This window comes from Neovison vison, chromosome 1, assembly GCF_020171115.1.
Source record: "Neovison vison isolate M4711 chromosome 1, ASM_NN_V1, whole genome shotgun sequence".
In the NCBI taxonomy this organism is placed as follows: Eukaryota; Metazoa; Chordata; class Mammalia; order Carnivora; family Mustelidae; genus Neogale; species Neogale vison.
This window is the reverse complement of record NC_058091.1, coordinates 187,401,315-187,425,248: the sequence shown is the minus strand read 5'-3', so window position 1 is coordinate 187,425,248 and position 23,934 is coordinate 187,401,315. Positions and strand designations below refer to the sequence as shown.

Sequence of the window (23,934 nt, the reverse complement as noted above, 5' to 3'; positions counted from 1 at the left end):
AGGATTTCATTGCACTCCCCAAGAAATGTTCTTCCCACTCACCTAAAGCTCTCTTTTCCAAATTTCCAACTACTTTTGCTCCCCTCGCGACCAATTTGATTCTAAAAAGTATACATCAACTAGATTTTTAGAAATCAAATCATTTAAAACATGCTCTAGGGCTACTGAAAAGAATTCTGCTTCTGTAAATGGAATGATCACTCTGCAATTTATCTTCTGTAAAATCCTAATTTTCATATGTCGTGCTTGTTTAAAATGACATAGACCTGTTCAGATTTCCTCAAGGGAATAAAATCAACACCAATTATTTCTTTCTACCCCATTTCAGTTGCAAACTTCCTCTAGAATAGAGAGCAGAAATGTAAAAATACTTGGCATTGTCTGCCTTGTCATTTTCTTTATATATGCATAGATCAAAAATGTCATAAAGCGGGAATCCTCACTGTCAAAATTTTAGTGGTTTCCATTGGAATCCCCTGGATTCTCACAGAGGTAGGTGGGTCCGTCCTTTATCTAATTCCGCTTCCCTTCCTTGTGGTACTTTATTTACAATAAGAAAAAAGAGATACACAGTCCTTGCCTATAGGACCTTACATTTTATTTTTATTTTTTTAAAGATTCTTAAGTAATCTCTACACCCAACGTGGGGCTCGAACTCACAACCCTGAGATCAAGGGCGATATGCTCCACCAACTGAGCCAGCCAGGTGTCCTGAGATCTTACATTTTATTTTATTAATTTTAAAATATTTTATTTATTTGACAGAGAGACCCAGCAAGAGAGGGAGCTCAAGCTGGGGGCATGAGAGAGGGAGAAGCAGGGTTCCCGCTGAGCAGGAAGCCCGATACAGGGCTCGATCCCAGGAACCTGGGACCATGACTTGAGCTGAAGGCAGATGCTTAACAACAGAGCCACCAGGCGCCCTGTGATCTTACATTTTAGAGGGTAAGATCCAAAATTTGAAAATTTTTTGAAGGAAGAACCGAGGAGTTTGACAGAAAGAAGTTGGAGACTCTGTATGGGATAGGGGGATTCCATCAATGGTGAACTAAAGGACCTAGCCCAGTGTGCCAAATTCTACATCGGTGCACAAAGACACTGAAAGCCTCCAAAGGGGCAGGTTCATTTTAGGCCTTTTGGCAGTTTGGACACACTTGCTGACCTGAAGTACCAGACAGAAAGCAGTTAAAAAGCATTTCTTGAATACCCATGCCATGTTCACCCTAGGAACTGTGTGTGAGTGTTGGGGGGAGGGTAGGGACTATGTCTCACTTGTTTTTAGAGGATTAGTGCAGGAAGCCCCTGTACAGCTTCATCCTCGAGTAGCTTCCAAAGATACCAGTCAAGGCTTTGGGGACCCTTTGGGCCCAGCAGACAGAACTTAACGATTCCAAGCACCAGAGGGCACATCCCACACAGGCCTGCTGGGCAGCAGAAGAACTCAGGAGGGTGCAGGGGGGACAATGTAGTGAAACCAGCCACGTAGGTGGCAGGACGCCTTTTACAGAAGAGTAAGACGGCAGATGAAGAGATTATGACGTAATACTGGAAGTGCAGAGCTGCCTAATCATGAGCTGCAAAAACAGAACTAACAGCCCTCAGGACCAATGGCGAAGGCATATTCGGGAGTGCCTCCCTTCCTTTTGTCCCCATCTTAGTCACTTTCAGGGTTATTACTTACTTTTCATTGAGAGACTTGAGATAGGTTCGAGAACAGGTTTATAAGTGGAATTATTTGAATGGGGAAACTGGTTCTTGAAGCCAACTAGTGAGATGGTACATTAAAGTGGGGTCAAGTTCAATACAATGAAGAACAGAAAAATAGCAGACCCCCAAGCAGCAGAGGTGTACCTCAGGAAAAACAAAACCCACCGAAGCTGCAAACTGAACTTGGCCTCAGATTGGTCTACTTCTTTATCAGGTCTGATCAAGTGCTGTCTTCATGCTTTGGATCCACATTTAAAGTAAGACTTAAGAGGGGCACCTGGTGGCTCAGTCCTTGGGCGGCGTTGGCCTTCAGCTCAGGTCACGATCCCAGGATGCTAGGATCGAGCCCTGCGTCAGGCTCCCCACTCCACGGGAAGCCTGTTCTCCCTCTCCCCCTGCTTGTGTTCCCTCTCTCGTTGTGTCTCTCTCTGTCAAATAAATAAAATCTTTTAAAAAAGTGACAAAAGTTATTTAAAAACACACACACACACACAAAACAACTTTCATGGGAACAGCCAGAACACTTTAAGTGGCACGATTCACTACAAACATATGAATCCTGGAAGGAAGAGAAAACTAGCTTGTGTTTTTTTGTTGCTCACCTTAATAGAGGATTAGATGCAAGAATACGGGTTCAACTATACAGAAAGCCTGATATGCTAACTATAGAGAAAGGGCTGGATGATGAATGGGATCAAAATAGATTTTACATTTTTCTGATTAGGAGAAGCACATACTTAGCGTATTTTAAAGCTGAATGGGATTTTATAAAGAATCTAACCTTCCTCCATGCAAGCCAGGTCCCTCCAGATGCTGCAATGAAAAAGAGTGTCCTATGTCTAATAAGTTCGGTGAAGAAAAGAGATCATCTCTCTCTCTCTCTCTCTCTGGAGATCTGCAGTGCATGGCCGTACGTTTAAGGGCCCAGGAAGTCTTGCCTTCCCTTCAAAAGAGGGGAAAAGAAGTGACTTTAGCCTAGCATTTGGCAAACTTAAACTTGATGACAGAAATTGTAACACCTTTAATTTCTTGTTCCTTGGGATCTCCAATCTAGGTCAACTCCGTCATTTTACATCTGAAGACAGACTCTGTTACCTGACTGATTTCATATCTGACTAGCACTGGACAGGGCCAGAATGGGGCTTAACTCATTCCACCGTGCATTTCTTATATTCTGCTGATGTTAATGAAAGAAAGCTGTAAATCTGCACGTAAGTATATTTCCCATCATCTGTCTGGAGTTTTTGCTTTTCGCACGGAAAGGAAGAAAAGCAACTGAATGTGAGGGAAATCTTAAGTGAAAAAGATGAGTCACATTCTCCAATTTGTTGGAACACAGTAAAGTATGCAAAAGTACTAGACAAAGATAAATTATTACTGCACAACAAATCAGAAATATAAATGTTAAACTGATGCTCTGCCCCTATTGCACTTAAAGGATTTGCCACATAGATTTTCTATTTGTTTTGAACAATCCCACGTATTCCCCGTTACCGTTCAACAATGAAATATATATACCCTTGTTTTGGCCAGTGGTCATTTTTGCCTTGTCAGCACCGATGCCTATCTTCTGGAGGCTAAAAACCAAACCACCACCGCAAAAACTTGGACGAACTCCTCTTTCCTTATTTCATGTAGTCTTGGTGGGGTTGTCAGTCACGGTGCTCTTTATTCTTTTCCAAGCACAGCTATCTATGCCAATCAAATTCCTTCTCCCGGGAAGTGGAGTCCTTGAGGACAGTGATACAAGGAAGGGAGAAACGTTAAGAGCTGAGGAAGTGGAATGGCTGGGTCTTGACAGGGTAATTCTAATTATCCACTTGTTTCTAGGCTCTGGATCCCCAGCACGGCCTCTATGACTGTTGATCCTCCCTCTGGTCTTCTGTTAAATGCATCAGTGTCTTCAGTAGGGAGAAAGTTCCTCTATTTTTGTTTAAGTTAGCTAGAACTAACAAATACTGTTTACAAGTTGGGAACCTTAATGAATATGGTATCCATCTGTGGTGTACTTTGCAAATGGAGGAGGCATTACCAGTCATATTTACTATAAGGGTTACACAGTGTGTAATGAGTTATCCCTGAAAGAGAGAGGACATAAAAAAATTATGTGATATTAATGTAGGTGTGATAGGTAAAAATATGGTTGCTAAAATACCTGAATTAAATAGGCATTTTTCTTGTTTTATCTATCAACAAGGTGCCAAAATTAAAAAAAATACATACATATGGGTTTGGTGATACTAATCTAGGGCTGTGTATTGATTAATCTGTTTCTGATGGTGGAAAGAATCAGTCTGTCTTGTGTCTTCACTGTGTAATTCTATCAGGGAAGTGACAAGCCTCGCTTTTCAGAGATGTCTTGAACTGAAGTGGAGTGTACAGTAAAATACAGATTTCCTCAAATGAATTGCCAAAACCATTAATCTTTATCTAAGGAGCCATAATAACAGTTTGTTCTCAGTAGCAGGTGGGGGAGGGAGAGAAAATGTCTTCCAGAAAGCACTTTGGCAGTCAATCTGGTTGATAATAAAACTTGATGAAACATCTGTGATTAATATTAATTCTAATTCTCCCTTTAATGGATAATTGTGAAAAAGATAATTTATCCCATTTCATTTAGACTACAGCTGAGTTTTTCAATTTAGGAAAAGAACATTTTCCCATGTTTCTCAGGTATGAGACTCCACGGGGAAGAAAAACAGGTGCTTAAAACCTGCCAGTGGCAATGGAGTTTTCCAGTTAGGCCTGGAAAATACTCTGTGTGAGTTCGGCTGACCACTGGAGTCTTGGATGCGACCCACAGAATGGTTCTGTAAGTGACAGACTGTATTTCTGTCTCTCCACCACTGTAGAACGTTCTAAATAAACCAAAGTGAACTGACAATATATTTTGATCATATTTGATTCTGCAAAGGGAGAAAAATGCCCTTGTGAGTAAATGACAGTAAGTTATTTCTGACCACTGTGTATTTCAAACTAGTTGATGATAGGAACTATTTCTGACACATGCAAATGTATAATTCAAAGTACCCATAAAAATTTGTCATGGAAGCTACCATTAATTTTGACAGAAACTAGGAAAGTAACTAATTGCCTTTCAAATATCAATATTAAGAATACCATTTATTAAACTAGCACTCTAACTCATTTATAAATGGGAAACCTGAGGTACGGGCTGAAGCCCCCTGTCCAATTAACACACCTAGTAAATAATGAAGTCAAGACCCAGCTCTCCCCTAACCCACTGAGCCACCCAGGCGCCCCCCTCTGCTTCTTTATACTTGCTAATATTTAAAACGGAACCTGTTAAACAATGGTCTTATTTTCTAGGAGTCAGAATATATTATATAATTAAAAACATGACTGCTGTCTAACCCAATATGTAAGTAGTAAAATAGTGGTTAATTATACATCCCTGTTGACCTTTAATCATAACTGAATCACGGCTCCATTTAGATATACTCCTTTTTTCATCAGACTCTAACTAAACATTGGGGAGAAGAAAACAAACTAACAAGCACGAAAGATCACAGTCAATAGGCAGCACCCACTTTTTCAACGTACCTTCCAAAACCTTGTGTCATAGAATTAGAATGCTATAGGAACTTCTTGCTATTCTTTCCTTTTCTCCCAAGTATACATTTTCCTTCCGAACTGTTGGTCCAAAAGGAGTATTTCTTATTGCTTGATATTGTGCCTGTTCCCTATTATTATGTGGCTTTCTGATTCTTATCCGCACTTTGCAAAAGGAATTCATTTTATAACAAAAATTGTATAACAAAATTTTTTAAAAAATTGTATAAGAAGTACAAAACGCCCAAAGGGTCACCTGGTTCTTGTTTGCATCAGCGAGGTAAAACTGAATCTTATTTATGAATGAAGCAAATGAGACTGTTTGTTCAGTGAGGCAGAAGGAAGAAGGACTGGTTATTACGACCATCGTGAATGTGCTGCCTCCCAGGATCTCCGTATCTATCTTAGTCTTTATTCTTCGACCAGCTTGATCTCTTTCCAGCCAGAGCTCCCTGGGTTATAAAAGCCCTCACACGACAAAGACTGCTTTTCCTCAACCCCAGTGCTACTGTTCCATTCATTCAAAGCTTCTAGTATCTACTTCTACGTGGTCTTAAATTTAGACCCCTCTACTCCCACTTTAAGCCAATGTTCCCAAAGTGTGGTATGAAGATCACCGCCAGGAGAAACTGCTGGAGAGCTTGTTAAAAATGAAGATCCCTACTGCAACCTCACAAAATTTAATGAATCAGACATTCTAGAAGTAGGTTCCAAGAAGTGAGATTTTTACCCCCCTCTGTCACTAAAATTAGGATAGCGTCTTCAGCCCTGAGACCTGAATTTCACCTTGCCCCTCAAGTCAGCATGTCACGTCTTTAATGTCTTCCGCCTAAAGCCATCCTCTCTCTTTTTTATGGATGGCGTCAATCTCTTAATTTACTTTATTTCTCTTTTTGCTGTTATTTTCATGGATATAGCTCGCTCACATTCAACTGTGAGGTCCTGGATGATTCAGAATACATCGAGTATTTTCTATTGTCACTTTAAGGTGTCTGCTACTTTGGCCTGATGGCTAAACACAGCTCGGTAAGTACTGATGGGTTGACTGATGAGAAAGTAATATATAATGCTGAAGTGTATCCTTCTGTAGCCAGTGTAGATTTCTCTGTAGCCACAAATTTAATGATGTACACGTACCAACAGCCCACGTAGAGTTAAATAAGTGGTGTTATACAGCATTTTTAAAATATAAATATTTCAAGAAATAGCTCAATAAATTTTCTAAAATGGTAAACACATCCTGCCAAAAGGTCAGAAATTCTGCTATTTGATTAAATTAATAATCCAGCAAATGTTATTGATGTAGCAATTCTACTTAATAAAAACATCACTAAAGCCTATTAAAAAAAAAAAAAGCTGAAGAGACACAGAAGGAGATATGGAAACAATTGAAATTCAAGTAAAGGGTATTAATTTCTCTGAGTTTAGAATAATTTCTCCATATGTACTGGTCCTTTTTATGCAATAAGCTTCCAAACATTACTTGTCATAAACGAAAAAGAGCTAAAAGCACGAATGTTGGTGTCAAAACACCTTTGCTCTACTCTGGGCTCTACCACCCATGGGCAGTAAGCTACTTGGCCTGTCTGTGCCTCAGTTTCCTCATCGGTAAAACGAGAGCAGTAACAGTGCCCAACATAGAGCTGTAATAACATATGGATGACTTGGTACCCATAAATGTGTGGAATGGGTAAGTGCTTACTACTGGCCAGCTTGGATCCTATAACCAGCCAGCATCTAGCCCTAAGGTACATTATTTCAAAGTATTTCTAGGATTAGGCCCAAATGAGTGTCCCCTTCAAAAATCTACTACTCCCCATTGCCTTCTAGATAAGTTCTAAATTTCTCAGAATTAATGGCCTTCCCTAATCTGGCCTAATAGGTAGCTATCCACTGTTATTTTTCAAATGCTTTCCATTCCAGTCAGACTTGTCTGTCCGTGGATTCCCAGAATCTGGCTGTTCTGATTTCCTTATCAGGAGAGGGGAGGCAGGTGAGCGGGAAGTCCATGGGAGTGGTATGAAGCTGGTGCTCTGGAGGGCTGCTGGGTGGTCTCCCCAACTCTGGCAGCCGCCCTCCTGAGCCAGCCCCACCCACTTCCTGCCCGCCACCCCCACCCCCGCCCCGCCCCGCCCCGCCCCGCCCGGGCTGTGTGAAATCCCGTGGATGCGCACAGCTGCTGCAGTTCCTCCCCTTCGTTCTAAAGATGTCATAAATTCTCCACAGGGCCCTTCTCCTCGGGGAATCACTACCCCCTTTCCTCAAATACACAAAAATGTGTTAAAAACCCCAAATCTGTGAAAATGGTGGATTTTAAATGGTAACAACACTAACAGCCACTACGACTAGTAATGGGAATGGAAACGCTACTTGGCTGCTGCCATGCGGCTTCCCAACAAGGGAGAGCGATCCCTATCATGTCCTAGTAACAAGCCCCCATGTGGAGATGGTGGCTCACGAGGCTTTGCAGTATATTCACCGATGTCTCCACTGGGCTATTGATTCTGTTAATCAGATTTAAAGCTCTGAAAAATGACTCAGGGTACCAAAGAGACATATACTTTCAACAGTCCTGCTAATCATTAAATGTTTACATCACATTCAAAATCGGAAGAGTGAGTGACACATCATTTTAGTCTGTTTTCACGTTCTGACCCCACAAGCCAGTCAATAGTGCTCCACTGTGTGAAGCTCAGGTGTAAGCGGACATGACACATCTCTCTGCAGGTACACGAGCCATTTTCAGAACTGGGTGTCCCCTAGGTTCCAGGGTGTAGGTAGGACCTAACATCAAGACTTTCTAAGATAGCTTGAAATCGATCTTATTTTAAATTTTTTTACTTCTTAAGATTTATTTCTTTATTGGAGAGAGAGAGAGAGAGAGAGAGTGTGTGTGTGTGTGTGTACCCTCGAGCAGGGGGAGGGGCAGAAAGAGAATCTTCAAGCAGGTTCCCTGCTGAGCATGGAGCCTGAGGCAGGGCTCCGTCTCACCACCCATGAAATCCTGACCTGAGCCAAAACCAAGTCAGAAGCCCAACCAACTGAGCCACCCTGGCTCAGTTTTTAACTTCTTTTAAAATATTTATTATGGGGGCGCCTGCGTGGCTCAGTCAGGTGAACATCTGCCTTCTGCTTCAGGTCATGATCCCAGGGTCCCGGGGTCGAGTCCCGCATCAGGCTCCCTCCATCCATCCCTCCCTCCTGAGCTTCTCCCGCTCCTCCTTGCCTGTGCTGTCTCTCTCTCTTAAATAATCTTAAAAAAATATTTATTATGAATTACATGAATGAAGAGCTTAGACTTGGAGTCAAAGTACGCAGGTCTGAATCCTGACTCCATTAATCTCAGAGAAGTTACGAAACAGCCTGTTTTCCCATCAATACAATGGGGATAATTGTACGTGCCTTACAGATGAGGAGCCGACCAGGGAAAAAAAGTACAGTGCATGGCACATAGTAAAACTGCAATAAATGTGAAATCACTGTAATAAGAGTCACCAGAACTCATACCTGTCAGTCAAGGTATGAGTAAACCTCCAGCAAAAGGCTGCTCTTACAATGATAATTGATCAGAATTAAATTTCATTTAAATCACTGAAGTATTCACTATATGGTCTCAAAACTGACAGAACTGCCTATATATAAGCAAGACCTTTAAGCAATCTCTTAAAAGTTAAAAAACAAAACAAAACAAACCCGGCCTATTCATCTTTTTTGATCTTTATTTTACTCTTCTTGTTTAGATTTGTTCCTTAAGAATTAGGTCTGAGGACACCTGGGTGGCTCAGCGGGTTAAGCCTCTGCCTTCAGCTCAGGTCATGATCTCAGAGTCCTGGGATCCAGCCCCACACAGGACTCTCTGCTCAGCGGGGAGCCTGCTTCCCACCGCCCCCCTGCCTGCCTCTCTGCCTACTTGTCAACTCTGTCTGTCAAATAAATAAATAAAATCTTTAAAAAAAAAAAAAAAGAATTAGGTCTGAAATAAAGCAAAAAGTTCGATGTTCCAGGTTGAGGACCTCCTGAAACTGTTAAAGTAAAACATACATGGAAACTGCATGGATTTAGATTTAGCCAGAGCCTGTGATAATGTATTAAGGAGAAAATTAACCCGAACAAATTTTTGTTAAAAAAAAAAAAAAAATTAGAAAAAACAAATTCACATTGGAAACCAGATACTAGAGCTAATAAAAACTAGTCAAGTTTAAATTAAAAGCAATATATATTCTCTATTAATGACTCAGAGACATTATTTGGTTTTAAAGATTAGGAGTGTAAAAGGGAGTGCTAACTAGAAACTAAAAGTCACCTAACATTCACGTAGATCAAACTAGCTGGAAATACTGCACATCTCTGAAAATAGTAAAACGAAAAGACATTATCATTTCAATCTCTAACAATAATAGACTGGCTGGCTATTCTCCAATTTGTGATATTTCACTTCTGGGGCTCAGAATGAATTAATATTTTGTAAAGCTATAAATTTTAAAACCAAACCTGGATCTAGCACATATATTACAGTTCCTAATGTGAATCTTCTCCAAACTGCCTAAAAATATTCAATGGTAAAGGAAGCCTGTTGTTGAAGTCCACACATTTCCCCTATTACACGGAGGTAACCCATATCCCCAAGAAACCATATTTCAAGCCCACAGGATACTCATGAACTAAAATAATGAATGATAATGCCTCACTCCCTGCATTAATATTAAAGAAAAGAGAAAATAGAAAACTTTATAGCCACTATCAGCTCTCTGAACCATAAATCTCAAGTTTTGAGAATTGCTTCCCAAAAGGGTAGGGAGCAGGGATGAGCTGTGAGAGTACTGTGCAGCCTAGAGATATTTTTTTAGCAAGCCAGCAAAGCACTGACACAAATTTCTACATATCTCTGGCTGTGAAAAGTCTCATTTGTGGTGATTTATATTTCCTCATAAAGAACTCTGTAGATAATATAAGCCTGCTGTGAGGCTGTATGACAACTTTCAAACCAAGAGTTACATGACCATTCTGTTAAAATAGAGCAAGAGGAGATGAGTGGGAAAATCTGTAGAAATAGTATGTCTTCTGATGAAAGGCCAAAATCTGGCTCGTTCGGCATGCACCGTGTTCAGAGACTCACCTTTCACTCTGTGTGTGTGTGTGTATCTCTGGGATAATATTCCAGTCATCCATACGAGAAAGTATAATTTTTTTTTTTTTTTCCAAAAGATTGACTAAGCACGTTTGGTGCGTGCGTGCTTGTGTAATTTACAACAAATAACACTTAGACATCATCACACTGGAGTTCAGTTGCCTTAATAAGTTACTAAGGGAAACACGGAGAATAGCATGCTGACAACCCAAAGTCAATGAAGTATAAACACTGTTATTCCAAGTGTCACTGGCGTGTTATTTCCATTTCTCCTGGCATCTGCGCTATGTAACACTGCACATACACGCGATGCAGCAGCTCATTAAACTGTTTTCAGTTAACTCTGCAACCAAATTAGTACATTACATGTTTATAAGGCTAAGAAATACTGCTTCCCTGTGAAATTACACAATTAATCAGGTGCGTTATTTCTCTGGGAGATGTGGCTACTTTTGACATTTAGGGATGAAAAGCGAAACCAAAAAACAAACAAACAAACAAACAAAAAACACCCCAAAACACCCCACAACCAAAAACCCAATCCTTTCATTTATTTCATTTCAGCATTTAGTCTCAGCGTGGAAAAGGAACCAAAAGGTGGCATAATTCTTTCCTCCCCTTTAGGAGGTCAGAACGCTACATGTTCCCTCAGTCTCATAATAGCATTTTAAATTCTTAAAAGGAGCCCAAATAAAAATGATTGTTTTTGAACTCCTTATCTGAGTGTCACAGCCTTTGAAAAATTCAAACAATGAAAATAGTACTTACAAGTCTTTAGTTTCATATGGCTTAGACCATGAATTTCCATCAAGCCCCAATTATTCAATGGCTTTTAAGCTCCCTTTGCGAACTTTAAGGCGGCTCCCAAAGTCAAAACCTATTAAGCCGGGATGTTTATTCCAGTTTCCTTTTTTACAGACCTGGCATTCATTTCTCTGTCTCCTCTAGGCAAGACATTCACGAGGGCATACATTTCGTTTTTAAAAATCCTCCCCACCTGACCAAATAAGACTGCCAACTTTTTAAAAATAACAAAATGCTTTAGAATATCCTATTCTATTAATTGCCCCTCCACCTTAGGTTCTGCTCAGACTATCTGAAATGCGGGTCAAGCATCCACACTCCAAGCATGCCTGAGCCAATGCCAGGCATTCTTGAGCAGAAGGTTAACAGGGCGCCTGGCAATAAACAACCATTTTTGTAGAGAAACTTACAATTAGCATAGAAAAATATCCTGAAGTCTCAAAATATCCTCTTTTATGTTCTTTCTTTAACCTTCATTTAAGAGCCCTTGAAATCCATTCACGCTTTCCTAAAAGATGGCTAGGGACAATTTGAAATAGACACAATTCTCTAAACTCACTCTTTAAATAAAAAGGTGCGTTCTTACAGGTTCACTAAAGACCACTGAGGTACACAAAGGAAACAGAACAACTTTTCGGACAGAAATCTGATGTAATCTAGACAAACTTCCAAAGTTCAAATGGAGGAAGACTGTTCCATTGGATATTCAAAACAAACCAAAACTTAAACAAACAAACAAACAAACAAAAAACCTGAATACGTTTGATGGACTCTGTACCTGAGCAATTACTCTTTGATGCCTGTGCCATAGTCTTTCTTTTCCACTTTAGCAAAGATTAAAATGTGTCCATTTCCTCACACTTCCCGTCAACTCTTTTCTCTATTGATATAAATATGCCTTGCTGAACACTATGTTCTGAGTCTACATATTTAAGAAATTACAGGAGGTGAATAATATTCAACCAAAGTCCTTCTGGAAATTCCAGTTATAAACCCCTTGAATCTCAGCTGAAGTACATGCTAGAGCATTTAATGCTAAAATAAGATGCTAGTAATCAAAAACATTTTTTGATAATTAAACCAAAATGTGTGCATAGGTGTGCGCAAGTGTGCGCGCGTGCACACACACACACACACACACAGAGACACTGAAGCAAACACTGACTTATTCATTTTAAGAAAGAACATAGTACTTATAGGTCACCTCCCCAGCAAGAGTAAAAGATTAAGATAAAAAAGATTACCTCCTGCTTTGATAAATGTGCTGTGTTGACACTCTTCTATTTCAATAAGAACAATTCAGAAAAGAGGCAGATTGGTGTGAACTGATAGGACCAAAAGAATTCTTAATGTACGTTACTAAGATAAGCTGCTGAAAAACTGGACATCCACAGGGGAATGAAGACTTCCTTAGGCAGATGTAATCCTAGCATAACATTCCTTCAGAATATACGGTCCAGACTTAAAATGTGAATCTTTACTAAGCATTTAGGAAATTTTTTACTAAAGTATCAACGAGGGCTATTCAAGGTGCTGTAACTTTTCAAAGGACACAGAAGTTTTTGTTGTTGTTGTTGTTGTTTTTAAATATTTTTGTTGCTGTTGTCAGAGAGAGAGAGAGAGAGAGAAAGAGAGAGCACAAGCAGGCAGAGAGGCAGGCAGAGGCAGAGAGAGAAGCAGGCTCCCGGCTGAGCAAGGAGCCTGATGCAGGACTCCATCCTAGGACCCTGGGATCATGACCTGAGCTGAAGGCAGCTGCTTAACCAACTGAGCCATGCAGGCATCCCTTGTTGTTGCTTTTTAAGATTTTATTTACTTATTTGAGAGAGAGCATAAAAGAGCAAAGAGAGGGAGAGAGAGAGAAAGAGAGAGAGAGAGAATGAGCAGGCAGAGGGGGAGGTACTCAAGGCTTGATCCCAGGACCCTGAGATCATGACCTAAGCTAAAGGCCGACGGTTAACTGACTGAGCCACTCAGGCACGCCTCAAAGGGCACCCATGTTTTTGGATGTGAATTGCTGAAGTCATCTTTTTGATGTTCCAACTGGTCTTTAAAAGTATTTATTTGAGCCTTGAACATAAGAAAGATTGTGACAATAGCCTATTATTATATATCCAATTTATAGATGAAGAAAGTAAGGCTCAGTGAGGTTCAGTTACCCACTGAACCCACAGTAACCCACAGTTACCCATACCCCAGTAACATGGCTATGAAGAGTATAAGAGAATTTGAGGGCAAGGCTGCATTCACCAGAGTCTTGCCTTTTTTCTTTTACAGCCGTATTTTACTCTCCCCTTTGATGTAGTGTACCCTCATTATATGATCAAAAAACATTAATAAGAAACCAGGCAATTGCAGTGGTGGGTACAGTAAAACCTAGGGCTTCCAATTCATCTGCTTTTCTTAAACATCAGCATATAAGGAAAACAATTTAATTGCTTTTTGTCCGTTGTTTACTATTATGGCATTTATTGATTCAACAAATATTTATTGGACACCCATTCTCGATGCTATTTTCTATTATTTTTCAATGAAAAGATACAGTTTTAAATCAATATTATGGTTAAGCAGATTCTCCACATTACGGAGAGCTTGCCTGATTTTAGAAACACTTCTATGAGAAACTATACTCTCCGTTCCAAACGACTCACCTGCAAACAAGCTTTTGGAACAGAACCAGCTGGCAAGTGAGGGGCTTTCTTTATGTTAGTATTCTCTGGCTTTACTGAATATCCTTGTATCTTTTAAAAGGATAGTTAATAACTGTATTATACAATCAAATGATTTTTGAAGCAGATCTTGGTCATTTCAGTAAGTCATCTCCTTAGAAGTCAGGTTACTTATTTTGTAACTTTTAAGAAATGCACAGTGCATATGAAAAATGCCACATAGCTTAACTCTGTAAACTTTTAAGTAAAGCACATAAAGCAGAGATTTAGTAGTTAACCACATATATTCGAGTAGCTATATACTACGGAGTTAAGAATGATGCCCATAGGAACACAGACTGTCCTTATGATTTTCTTTTTTTTTTTCTTTTTAAAGATTTTATTTATTTATTTGACAGACAGAGATCACAAGTAAGCAGAGAAGCAGGCAGAGAGAGAGAGAAGGAAGCAGGCTCCCTGCTGAGCAGAGAGCCTGATGCGGGACTTGATCCCAGGACCCTGAGATCAGGACCGGAACCGAAGGCAGAGGCTTAACCCACTGAGCCACCCAGGCGCCCCTATGATTTTCTTTTTAATTCTGAAAAATATGTATACTAAAAAGAGTGGAGCAGAAATCTTCAGCTCCCTGATTGTTTTTTCATTGATGTTTTCAAGATTCTAACTTCAAAGAAATGGACATTTCTTCAGCTCTGTACTTCTATAAGAGTGTCAATATTAATACTAAAACAACATGTTTATACAACTTTACTTGCCAGTGAGCTTAGGAAGAGTGTGTTTTCCAATAATCTCTCAGAAAGTCCCGAATTCTGTCTGAGTGCTAGGACTATAAACTTTTACTCTGAGTACCTTCTTTTGAAGAAAACCAACTATACCTTAGATGTGGCAAATGCCAGAAGATTTCTCTCTGCCTTTTTAGTATCAATTTAAGAAAATGACGTTTGTCTTCTTGATTGTCGGTTTCTCATTCCTAAATCAAGTGTGCAATCATGATTCAGTGCAGAGGCTGAATATTCACTGAATTTAAGAATTCCTCTGACCCAAAATCTGGGTCAGAAAGGTTATCGTACGTATTAAAAGGGTCACCTATCTGAGAAGATACAGTTGAAATATCGCTTAGAGATGAACGAGTATTCCTCAGAGAGCTGAAATTGCATACATGTTTTGTTTAAAATCTATCTTGCTACTATCTGAGTTGGGGTTTCTGGCAGAGTTTATAAAGTAATATTCTCTAAACAACAGAGCTCATTGTTTTTAACCTTTTTGTTTAAAAAAAAATAAGCAAAATATAAAATAAGGAATGTTTTCCCCTTTTAAGCACATGAGACTGAGGACTGTATCTCTTCACTTCCTGTTAGTTGTTGGCTCACTTAATTTCCTCTCAGATCGGCCACTTCTTATCTGTGTGAACTTTCCTCTAGTTACTTAACTGTGCGCCTCTGTTTCTTCTCCTATAAAATGGGACATCAGAACAGAACTTCCTCATACTGCTCTGAGAATTGTGGGGGTTTAGAACAGCGCTTGGAATCGAGTGCTGTGTAAATACCGGTGACCTTTACTTACTGAGCATCTACTACGTGCCAAACAACGTAGTACAGGGCATAGAGCAGGCAGGCCTGGGCAAAGCGCCATAAATACATAGTGTCAGGGGTGACGAGCGCTTGAAAGAAAATGAAGCAGGGTAAGAATGTTGAGAATCACAGACATATTATCTTTATACGGGGAGATCAGAATGCCTGTCCGATAAAGACATTTTTTAGAGCCGACCTAAAGAAAGCAAGAGCAAGGGAAGTGGTTCCCTGAAACAATGAGAACCCCAGGCAGACAGAAGATAAAGTGCCAAGGCCCTCTTGTGGAGTCTGGGGGTGGGCACTAGCCAGGAAGGAGGGCTGGGGGTGTTGCTGGAGGGGAGACAATAAAGGAGAGTGAGAGGACAAGGAGTCCAAGAGGCAAGCTGGAGAATGCAAGGGGATCCACCACGGAGGACCTTGTTCGCCAGATTAGAGACTCAGGATTTGGTCTTGCTCAGACAGGAAGTCACGGGAGGGCTTTGACAGGGCAGTGACACGTGCAGGGGGTGATACAGAAAGCCTGCTGCACTAGTCAAGACCACAGATGACAGTGACCGGATGGGGTGGCGGGGCTAGAACGCGTTCGGTCATGCTAAGATGCCTCTCCACTCTGCATTCTCCCTCAGCATCCCCCTGTAACTGGCATTCATTGACCTCTTACTAAAGTAAGGTGTTGGGCCAAGACACTTTACCGGTGTTATTTCTTACGGCGCCAAGCAGACCTTTAGCTAAAACATAGTTAAGATTAGAATATTAAAGCTCCAAGAAATGTGAAAAACCATCTCTTGCAACTACGTCATTTTACAGTTGTAGAATCAGAAATCCAGAGAGATGAAATGATTTACCCAAGATCATACAGTTAGTGAGGCCAAGAGAAGGGCCCAGGCCATAATATTCCTTCCTTTACGAAAGGGGCTTTTCAAAATCAGTGTCCGTGTTTTACGGACTCAGAAAAATAACTGGAAGTACCTTCTTTAAGTTATTTCTCTTTGCCTCTTCTGATTTAAAAAGAACAGCAGCAACACTTCTTTCGAACTTGTTCTCATTAGGTTAATATTTATGAGAATCATTTCTAAAATGAGTACTTTTGAAGTTTCTAAAATAACTCTTTGCCTTAGGAAGTCTATATAAATGACTATTGCCATAATCTATTGACTGGCAGTTCTGCAAATCTATCACCGACTTTCTGTAATTATTTCAGTGTGCCAATCTCTTACCAAAATAACTTCTGTAGATTAAAAACAGTATTTGTCATATTCAAGAAGGGGCTCAGTCTGCCTGCACAATATCAGCGATTGTAACAATATACTGCCCGTTCCCAAGGAAAGGAAGACATAGCACAGAGTCAGTCTCGGGAACAAATAAAGGATCTAGAACAGTGATCTAGAACAGTGAAGGACGTCTGATTTTGAGAGTAAAGAGGAAATTTCACATATTTGCAGCTACGCTCTGTTCTCTTAACTTTGTATAACTCAAACACATTAAGAAGGAAATAAGCAGAACTGAGGATAAAGCAGAACTTGGTAAGAACGTTCTAACTTGTGCCCTCCCTGAGGATGGCGATGGGTGGATTTTCTGATACAAAATCCTCTCTTCTCCTTCCCCAAGGCCAAGTTGTGTATTTGAATTTGGGTTCCCATTACTAGACTCAAGACCCTTCCGCTAGCACCCTAAAGCAGGACCGCCAAAGGGCTAGAGTTTTCTCTTGGAAGTCTTGTTAGAGATTTTAAGCCCCCAAGGATCTGAAATACATCCCTGGTCTAGTTAAGAACATTTTATAAAACTGACTGGTGGACGACTAGTCAAGCCTTGTTGCCCAGATCAGCAACAGCGCTTCTTGTAAGGTAATAAGTGTGAAAAGAGCCATTTCCCAATCATCTTGTTCATTCCATGCATATTAGGAGAGAGGAAAATTCAACTGAGGGCCAATTTTCCCCTAAGAATCCTTTAGTTTAATTATGACCACAGTATATTAAGCGTCTGCAAGACTTCCACACCAGCTCTGCCGCTCTTGCTCTCAGCAGTGAAAGGAAGAGAGAAAACACTTTCCCTACTAAAAAGACAGAGAAGGATGCTCTTGTGGTTCTAAACCATGGTTGAAAATTCAATTTAACTGACTACGAGGCCACTGTGCTTCTTATAAATGAACATCTCTTTGCTGCTAATTTTGTGCTATTTTACCTTTCATTAAAAAAAGTAATTCAGGTTAAACTCAGCTGAACAGCAAAAAGCTCTTGATATTTTGAAGCATTTTGGAACAATTACTTTGACAGGAGCCCTTGACAGTTAAATGACTCCGTTAAATGAATGTTATAGAAGACACATAATGATTTTTAGTGAAATATTGAATTTAACCACAAACGAGGAAAAACCAGTCATAAGCACTATGGGTATATTTGAATAATAACATCTTGCTTATGAACCTCAATGGATTCTATAATTTCTAATAATCATGCAATCAACTAGTTAGCTGTATGCTTCCTATCTCAGTGCTCTCGATTCGGTTTTGGTTTTTGCTTTTGTTGTTGTGTTTTAAGCTGAAAAATCAATATGTAAATTGTGAAACTGGCAAGGATTTCCTCTTACATCAGTGGGGTATTTTAGAATTAGGCAATTAATGATTGCCGTCCCGCCACTAAAGCCTCCCTCTTTCCTTTTTCCCATTTGCTGAATGAGATTCTTTCACAGGGTAAAAAAATCAGGAAAAGGCAGGAGCCTGCTGCCGGAGAACGTGTGAAGTCAGTGTATGTCCGTGTTTCCTCCATCTGTGGGACTCAATATTCCTTTTCTTATTTTATGGATCGAATGTGAGATGGTATCAAGACTCTTACGTGCTTTCTCATGACTAACGTCTAAAATATGTACTGAAATAATAAAACTGGTACTGTTCAATTTCCTTTTCAAGTTCAATCTCAATATAAGTGGGAGTGCCCGTGTGATCGCAAAATCCGGCTTAATATAAAATTCTGTTTTCTGGAGAAGAGAAGCTAGATATCCTTGTAGACTTAAAACAAAACAAAACAAAACAAAAACGTAGGTTAGGAGTCAGTGGGGACATTCAGGGTGAGGAAATGAGTCAGAAAAAAAGGAATGTTCTTTATATTGCTTGTCCAGCAAGGAGGGGTGACAAGTCCATGCTAAGCATACCGGGTGGTATGGTTTGGACCGCTCCCCCTGTGCACAGCCAGACTTCCTAATTCTTTCAAGGATGTGAGGTCCATGTACTCTTGTACCCACTGCTCCCTGCATTTACCTTCCTTCAGTCACTGCCGATTGATTTGCTTCTCCTCCCCACCAGATGGTCACTCCTTGAGGACCAGAATGTCTTTGGATTTTGCATCCCCCAACTTTTCTGAGCCAGGAAAAGTTGTTCGATCAATGTACTTCTGAGCAAAGAATGTTTAGCTCCTTCGGCTGATTGTGAAAATACTTGGAAAAGACCAGACAGTTTAATATATGTGCTGCCGAAGCGAGCACAAGACCAGACAGTTTAAGTATTTGATCCTAGTGAAGGAGAAGTCCAGATATACAGCAGTAACTGTAACCATCCTAACTCCAAGTGTGGTCCATAGACCAGCAGCAAAAGCGTCGCATTGAAGCTTTATAAATATGGAACCCCAGGCCCCACAGCAGACCACCTGAGTCAGATGTGCATAACGAGATCCCCAGGTGACTGACACACAGTGAAGTTTGAGAAGCATTTCCCTAGACTGTATGACTAGTAGGACGCCCGGAGCCGTGACGGTGTATGCCACGCACAGGAAACAAGACCACAGCGATATGATTAATACAGGGATCAGCTGAGAACGTTTTAGAGCTCTCTCAGGACAGAGTCACCAGTGGGGAACTCACTTATACCAGTTCCTCTGGAAGGCTTTCTAGATACTTCTTCACGCGCTTGCCTGTTTAAAGACACAGCTGCTCTTAATAATGGTCTTTTCTCCTTGGTGCAAAGAGAGTATTTATCGTCAGCATGCTGACATTTGCAGGAGTTCTGGCTTTCTCCACTGCAAGTGTGGATGATTGAAAGGATATTGCTGACACCTGAATAAGAAATCCAATGACTCCAAGCTATGTAAATTTAATTATTTCCTTTAATTTTTTTTTTTTTTTCCCCAGGAATCTCTTTTTCTTTTCCTCAGCTTTGGAGAAGTCCTAGCAATTTTCATTTAAAAGAAATACAAGTCAGCAGTGGTTCACTGAACAGGCTGACACGCAATTTCATAGGGGGAGAGGAGCTGTGTCTTTAATCTAATTTGTGCTCTCAATTCCCAGCTAATGTATCTAGGGATCGTGATGTATGCATTTACAAGGAGACATCTGTAATGCAGAGTCCAGCTCTCCGCAATTCTCTGAAACATGGGTAAAAAATTAGCCTGGGCGCTTGCAGCTGTCCTACAACCCAATAAATCTCTGTATACTCACAGATGTAGAAATATTCCCGGCCTGGCCTGAATTCAAATCCTAGGGAGAAGGGTGTGAAAAGCTGGAATTTTTCAGAGAACTTGAGCGGTCCGTTTGGAGAGTGGGGCCGGTTACATTCCCATCTCTTGAACCCTTTGGAAGTATGGTCACAGGCACTGTACCCATCAAAGTTCACCATGTAGAGGACATAACGCTCAGTCTTGTCTTCTGGGACCGAGTCCTCATAGTGAGGGCAGAAAACATCCAGGTAGTCATTGATACAGACGTCAATGTGGTAGTCGCCTCTCTGGAATCTGTGGGAAGATGAAGAAAAAAATGAGATTATTTGCACAGAAAAGACTTCCTGCTCAGAATCATCAGTGGTAGAATAACTTTAATACCGCAGGTGCTAACAGATTTATCATAGTAAGTTTTTACTGCATCCCATTAGGATGTGGGACATGTTACCGTCCCAACTCTCAGGAACAACAATTTTACAGAGGAATTCATTTACCTTTGTTTCAAAACACCCTAAACATGGAACTCCTCACATTCATTTTCAGTCATGAAGAGGCTGACTTGCTATGTTCCTCTCATTCTTAAGATCACACATATTGAGGCAAAGTTTTGGTATTTTGAAACAGCGTTTCATTTCATGAGTATTTTTGAATAAATGAATAAGTCATTTAAAGAACAAATGAATGATTGAATTGTTCTTGCTATAATTGAGACCATTCTCAATTTCCTATGCAAATACCGAGAAGCAGAGTCATAAAATTGAGAGAATTAGGATCATAAAATTTAAAGGTTGGAAAGAAAATTCCTAGAACACTTCCACGTTAGAGGAAAATAAAAGCCTAAGGCACAATGATAAAGCAGTGAGTGACAGAGCTGGATCTGGAACGGTGACTTTGGATCCTAGTCAGCTGTTTCCCCTAGTGAATCTGCTTAAGTCACAAATTCATTTCGGTAGATCTCTTTTGATGCCCCAGCCTTTTCTATATTAAGAAAATTAAAACCAGCTAAGTCCAATGAGCTCCTCCTCTCATTTTTTTTTTTTAAAGATTGTACTCATTCCTTTGACAGAGAGAGACACAGTGAGAGCGGGAACACAGCAGGGAGAGAAGAAGAGGGAGAAACAGGCTTCCTGCTGAGCAGGGAGCCTGATGCAGGGCTCAATCCCAGGACCCTGGGATCATGACCTAGGACCAAGGCAGATGCCTAACTTCTGAGCCACGCGGAAGCATCCCCTCCCCTCATTTCTTTGTGCTCTAGAGCCAGACTGGACCACTTCCATCCTGAAATAGTTAAATTACACACACACACACACACACACACACACATATACACACACACCACTGTATGCATTACACTGTCTGCTTCAATTCCTAACCTCACAAAAGTTTTGCTTATTTGTGTTAACTAATGATACTCTCCCCTTCAGATGAACAGACTTCTCAGGAACTAATGACGTGTGAAACAGGAATTGTTATGTATACTATTTTCTAAAACCAGAACAGAAAACCCTACAAAACCCTCTTTTTTTTTAAGCTAAGGAGGAAAGTCTCTGAGCGCTCTGAAAGTTCATCATAAAACTGTTACTGCCAAAATACAAATGCCCATCCAGTCATCTAGTCTTCGAGTCAGCCGGTCTCGGTGTGAATACTTTCCAGGGGGGCAAGTGAGCTGGTTTATTCCATTTTGGGCCATCTCTAAATTTTAGCAAGTTTCTTCTCATATTGAGCACAAATCTGCTTCTGTGTGATTTCCACCCAGTGATCCTGCTCCGGCTGCCTGACATCACAAAGAACAAATCCAATTCCTCTTCCTTCCTCCCCTTTATGGATGAGACAGTCCATAATAAATATGGAGTTGTCAACTACATCTCTGTATCCTCCTAGCTCCATACTTGAAAGTCCTGATTTTTTTTTGTTATTTCTGCTCCCAGGCTTCTCACATTCTAGATTCTCAACTCTCCTCATGTCCTGTAGTTTCCCAGCGTTCTCCTTAAAATGCAGCTCCCAGACACAACCAACCTCTCGGACAGGTCACTGTGACCCGCACCCAGCCCAGGAGACCTACTACAAGCTTCACTCTGGATGCTAAGTAGTCATCGACGAAGCTGAGATTCTTTTCTGAAACAGAACACGATACAAGTGGAAACTTCTCATGTTAGTCGGAAGAACTCGATTTAAGGATTGCTGTTGGTTGAGTGGGGGAATCAGAAGCCATTTGAGCCTCAGTTTCCTCAAATGTAAGTGGGAATGATAACAAGGATCTGCCTTGCTAACCTCACATGACTGCTTCAAGTCCCAGGTGATGAAATGGATAAAAAGCCATGCGAGTATACAGCATTATTATCAGGATATATTAAAGCACATTAAAATTGGTAACTGACAAAATATTAACCTTACAACCACAGCAGTCAATGTAAACCACAACAATAAAAATAATCCCCGTTTCCCTTTTTAAAATCTCCAAAGACAGGAAATCATATCAAAATCCTAAATTCTGTCCTCAACTATCAAACGCTCTGCAGAAACTTCATTTGATCAATGCTTTTAAAAAAAAAACAGCCTGCTGATTTACATAAGGACAAAAAGCAGAGATGACCAGGTCACTGTTCAGTTAGAGAATCTCAAAATGCATGAAATTTTTGAAAAAGATTTTATTTATTTGAGAGGGAGAGGGAGACAGAGAGAGAGAGATAGAGAGCTAGCACACATGCAGGGGGAGCTGCAGGCAGAGGAGGAAGCAGGCTCTCCACTGAGCAGGGAGCCCCATGTGGGACTCAATCCCAGGACCCTGGGATCATGACTTGAGCCAAAGGCAGAGGCTTAACCAACTGAGCCACCCAGGTGCCCCAAAATGCATGAACATTAAAAAACAAACAAACAAAAAACACCCCCCCCAAAAAAAAACCATGGAAATATTTTTTTCTCTATATTTACAATGATCACGGAACTAGGTTTACTTTTTCTTCATTACCAGCAGATGATGATTTGTCAAGACGCAAGGAAAGCCCGTGTTGCTTTTAAAAGATTTCTGAACATCAAGGTAACATCACTGCCAAAGTACAAAGAAAAGACACTGCAACGTTCAGATAAAAGGGTGCTGGGGTATGAATCATCAGCACTCAGGGTAGCCTGACAGGTCTGGATGGGAGCCAGACAAGAACAGCCGCAGAAGGCAATGCCCAGATGCACTTTATATTATTATATTATTATTATAGATTTTAAAGACATTCAAGGGGGAAGTTTTCCCTTTCTCTAAGTGTCACTCATTTTAGCTTCTACTTGTACTTGACACAGCCTAAAAGTGAAAAAAAATAAGTAAATAAAAAAGAATTAAAACTGCCACTGTCCAGACCCATTCTGTTATTGCTCTAGTCTACAAATTGCCATTGTTTTTGATGCTTTGAACTGAGCTTCCTCTCTCCAACTTTTATCCCCATTTTTTTTTTAAGATTTTATTTATTTATTTGACAGAGAGAAATCACAAGTAGGCAGAGAGGCAGGCAGAGAGAGAGAGAGGGAAGCAGGCTCCCTGCTGAGCAGAGAGCCCGACACGGGACTTGATCCCAGGACCCTGAGATCATGACCTGAGCCGAAGGCAGCGGCTCAACCCACTGAGCCACTCAGGCGCCCTTTTATCCCCATTAATACTGTGTAAGTTTTTTTTTTTTTTTAAAGATTTATTTATTTATTTATTTATTTATTTGACCGAGAGAGATCACAAGTAGACAGAGAGGGAGGCAGAAAGAGAGGGAAGCAGGCTCCCTGCTGAGCAGAGAGCCCGATGCGGGGCTCGATCCCAGGACCCTGAGATCATGACTTGAGCCGAAGGCAGCAGCTTAACCCACTGAGCCACCCAGGCACCCCAATACTGTGTAAGTTTTAATAAAACAAGCCATGAGCTTGAAGACACCCTTTACATTGTGTTGACCCTATTCCTTTCTGATGACATTTTGCTTTGTGTGGGGTGTTAAATGAATCACCGTGGAGCCTACTTTGAACTTGTGATCACCCCAGTGATTAGTAATCCTACCCCTCTATCCATATGACAAAGATGATGATTCACC

The 23,934-nt window shown here is 40.6% G+C and overlaps 1 protein-coding gene across 2 annotated transcripts in view; it reads right to left on the bottom strand.

Annotated features, from left to right (window-relative positions):
• The window catches only part of EFNA5 (ephrin A5), a 280,352-nt gene that overhangs the window by 29,200 nt on the left and 227,218 nt on the right, over nucleotides 1-23,934 (bottom strand). For both annotated transcript variants that reach the window (XM_044264414.1, XM_044264425.1), the window contains exon 2: nucleotides 19,875-20,167. In XM_044264414.1, coding sequence (XP_044120349.1) covers nucleotides 19,875-20,167 — 293 coding nt within the window. The remainder of the gene's footprint in view (nucleotides 1-19,874; nucleotides 20,168-23,934) is intronic.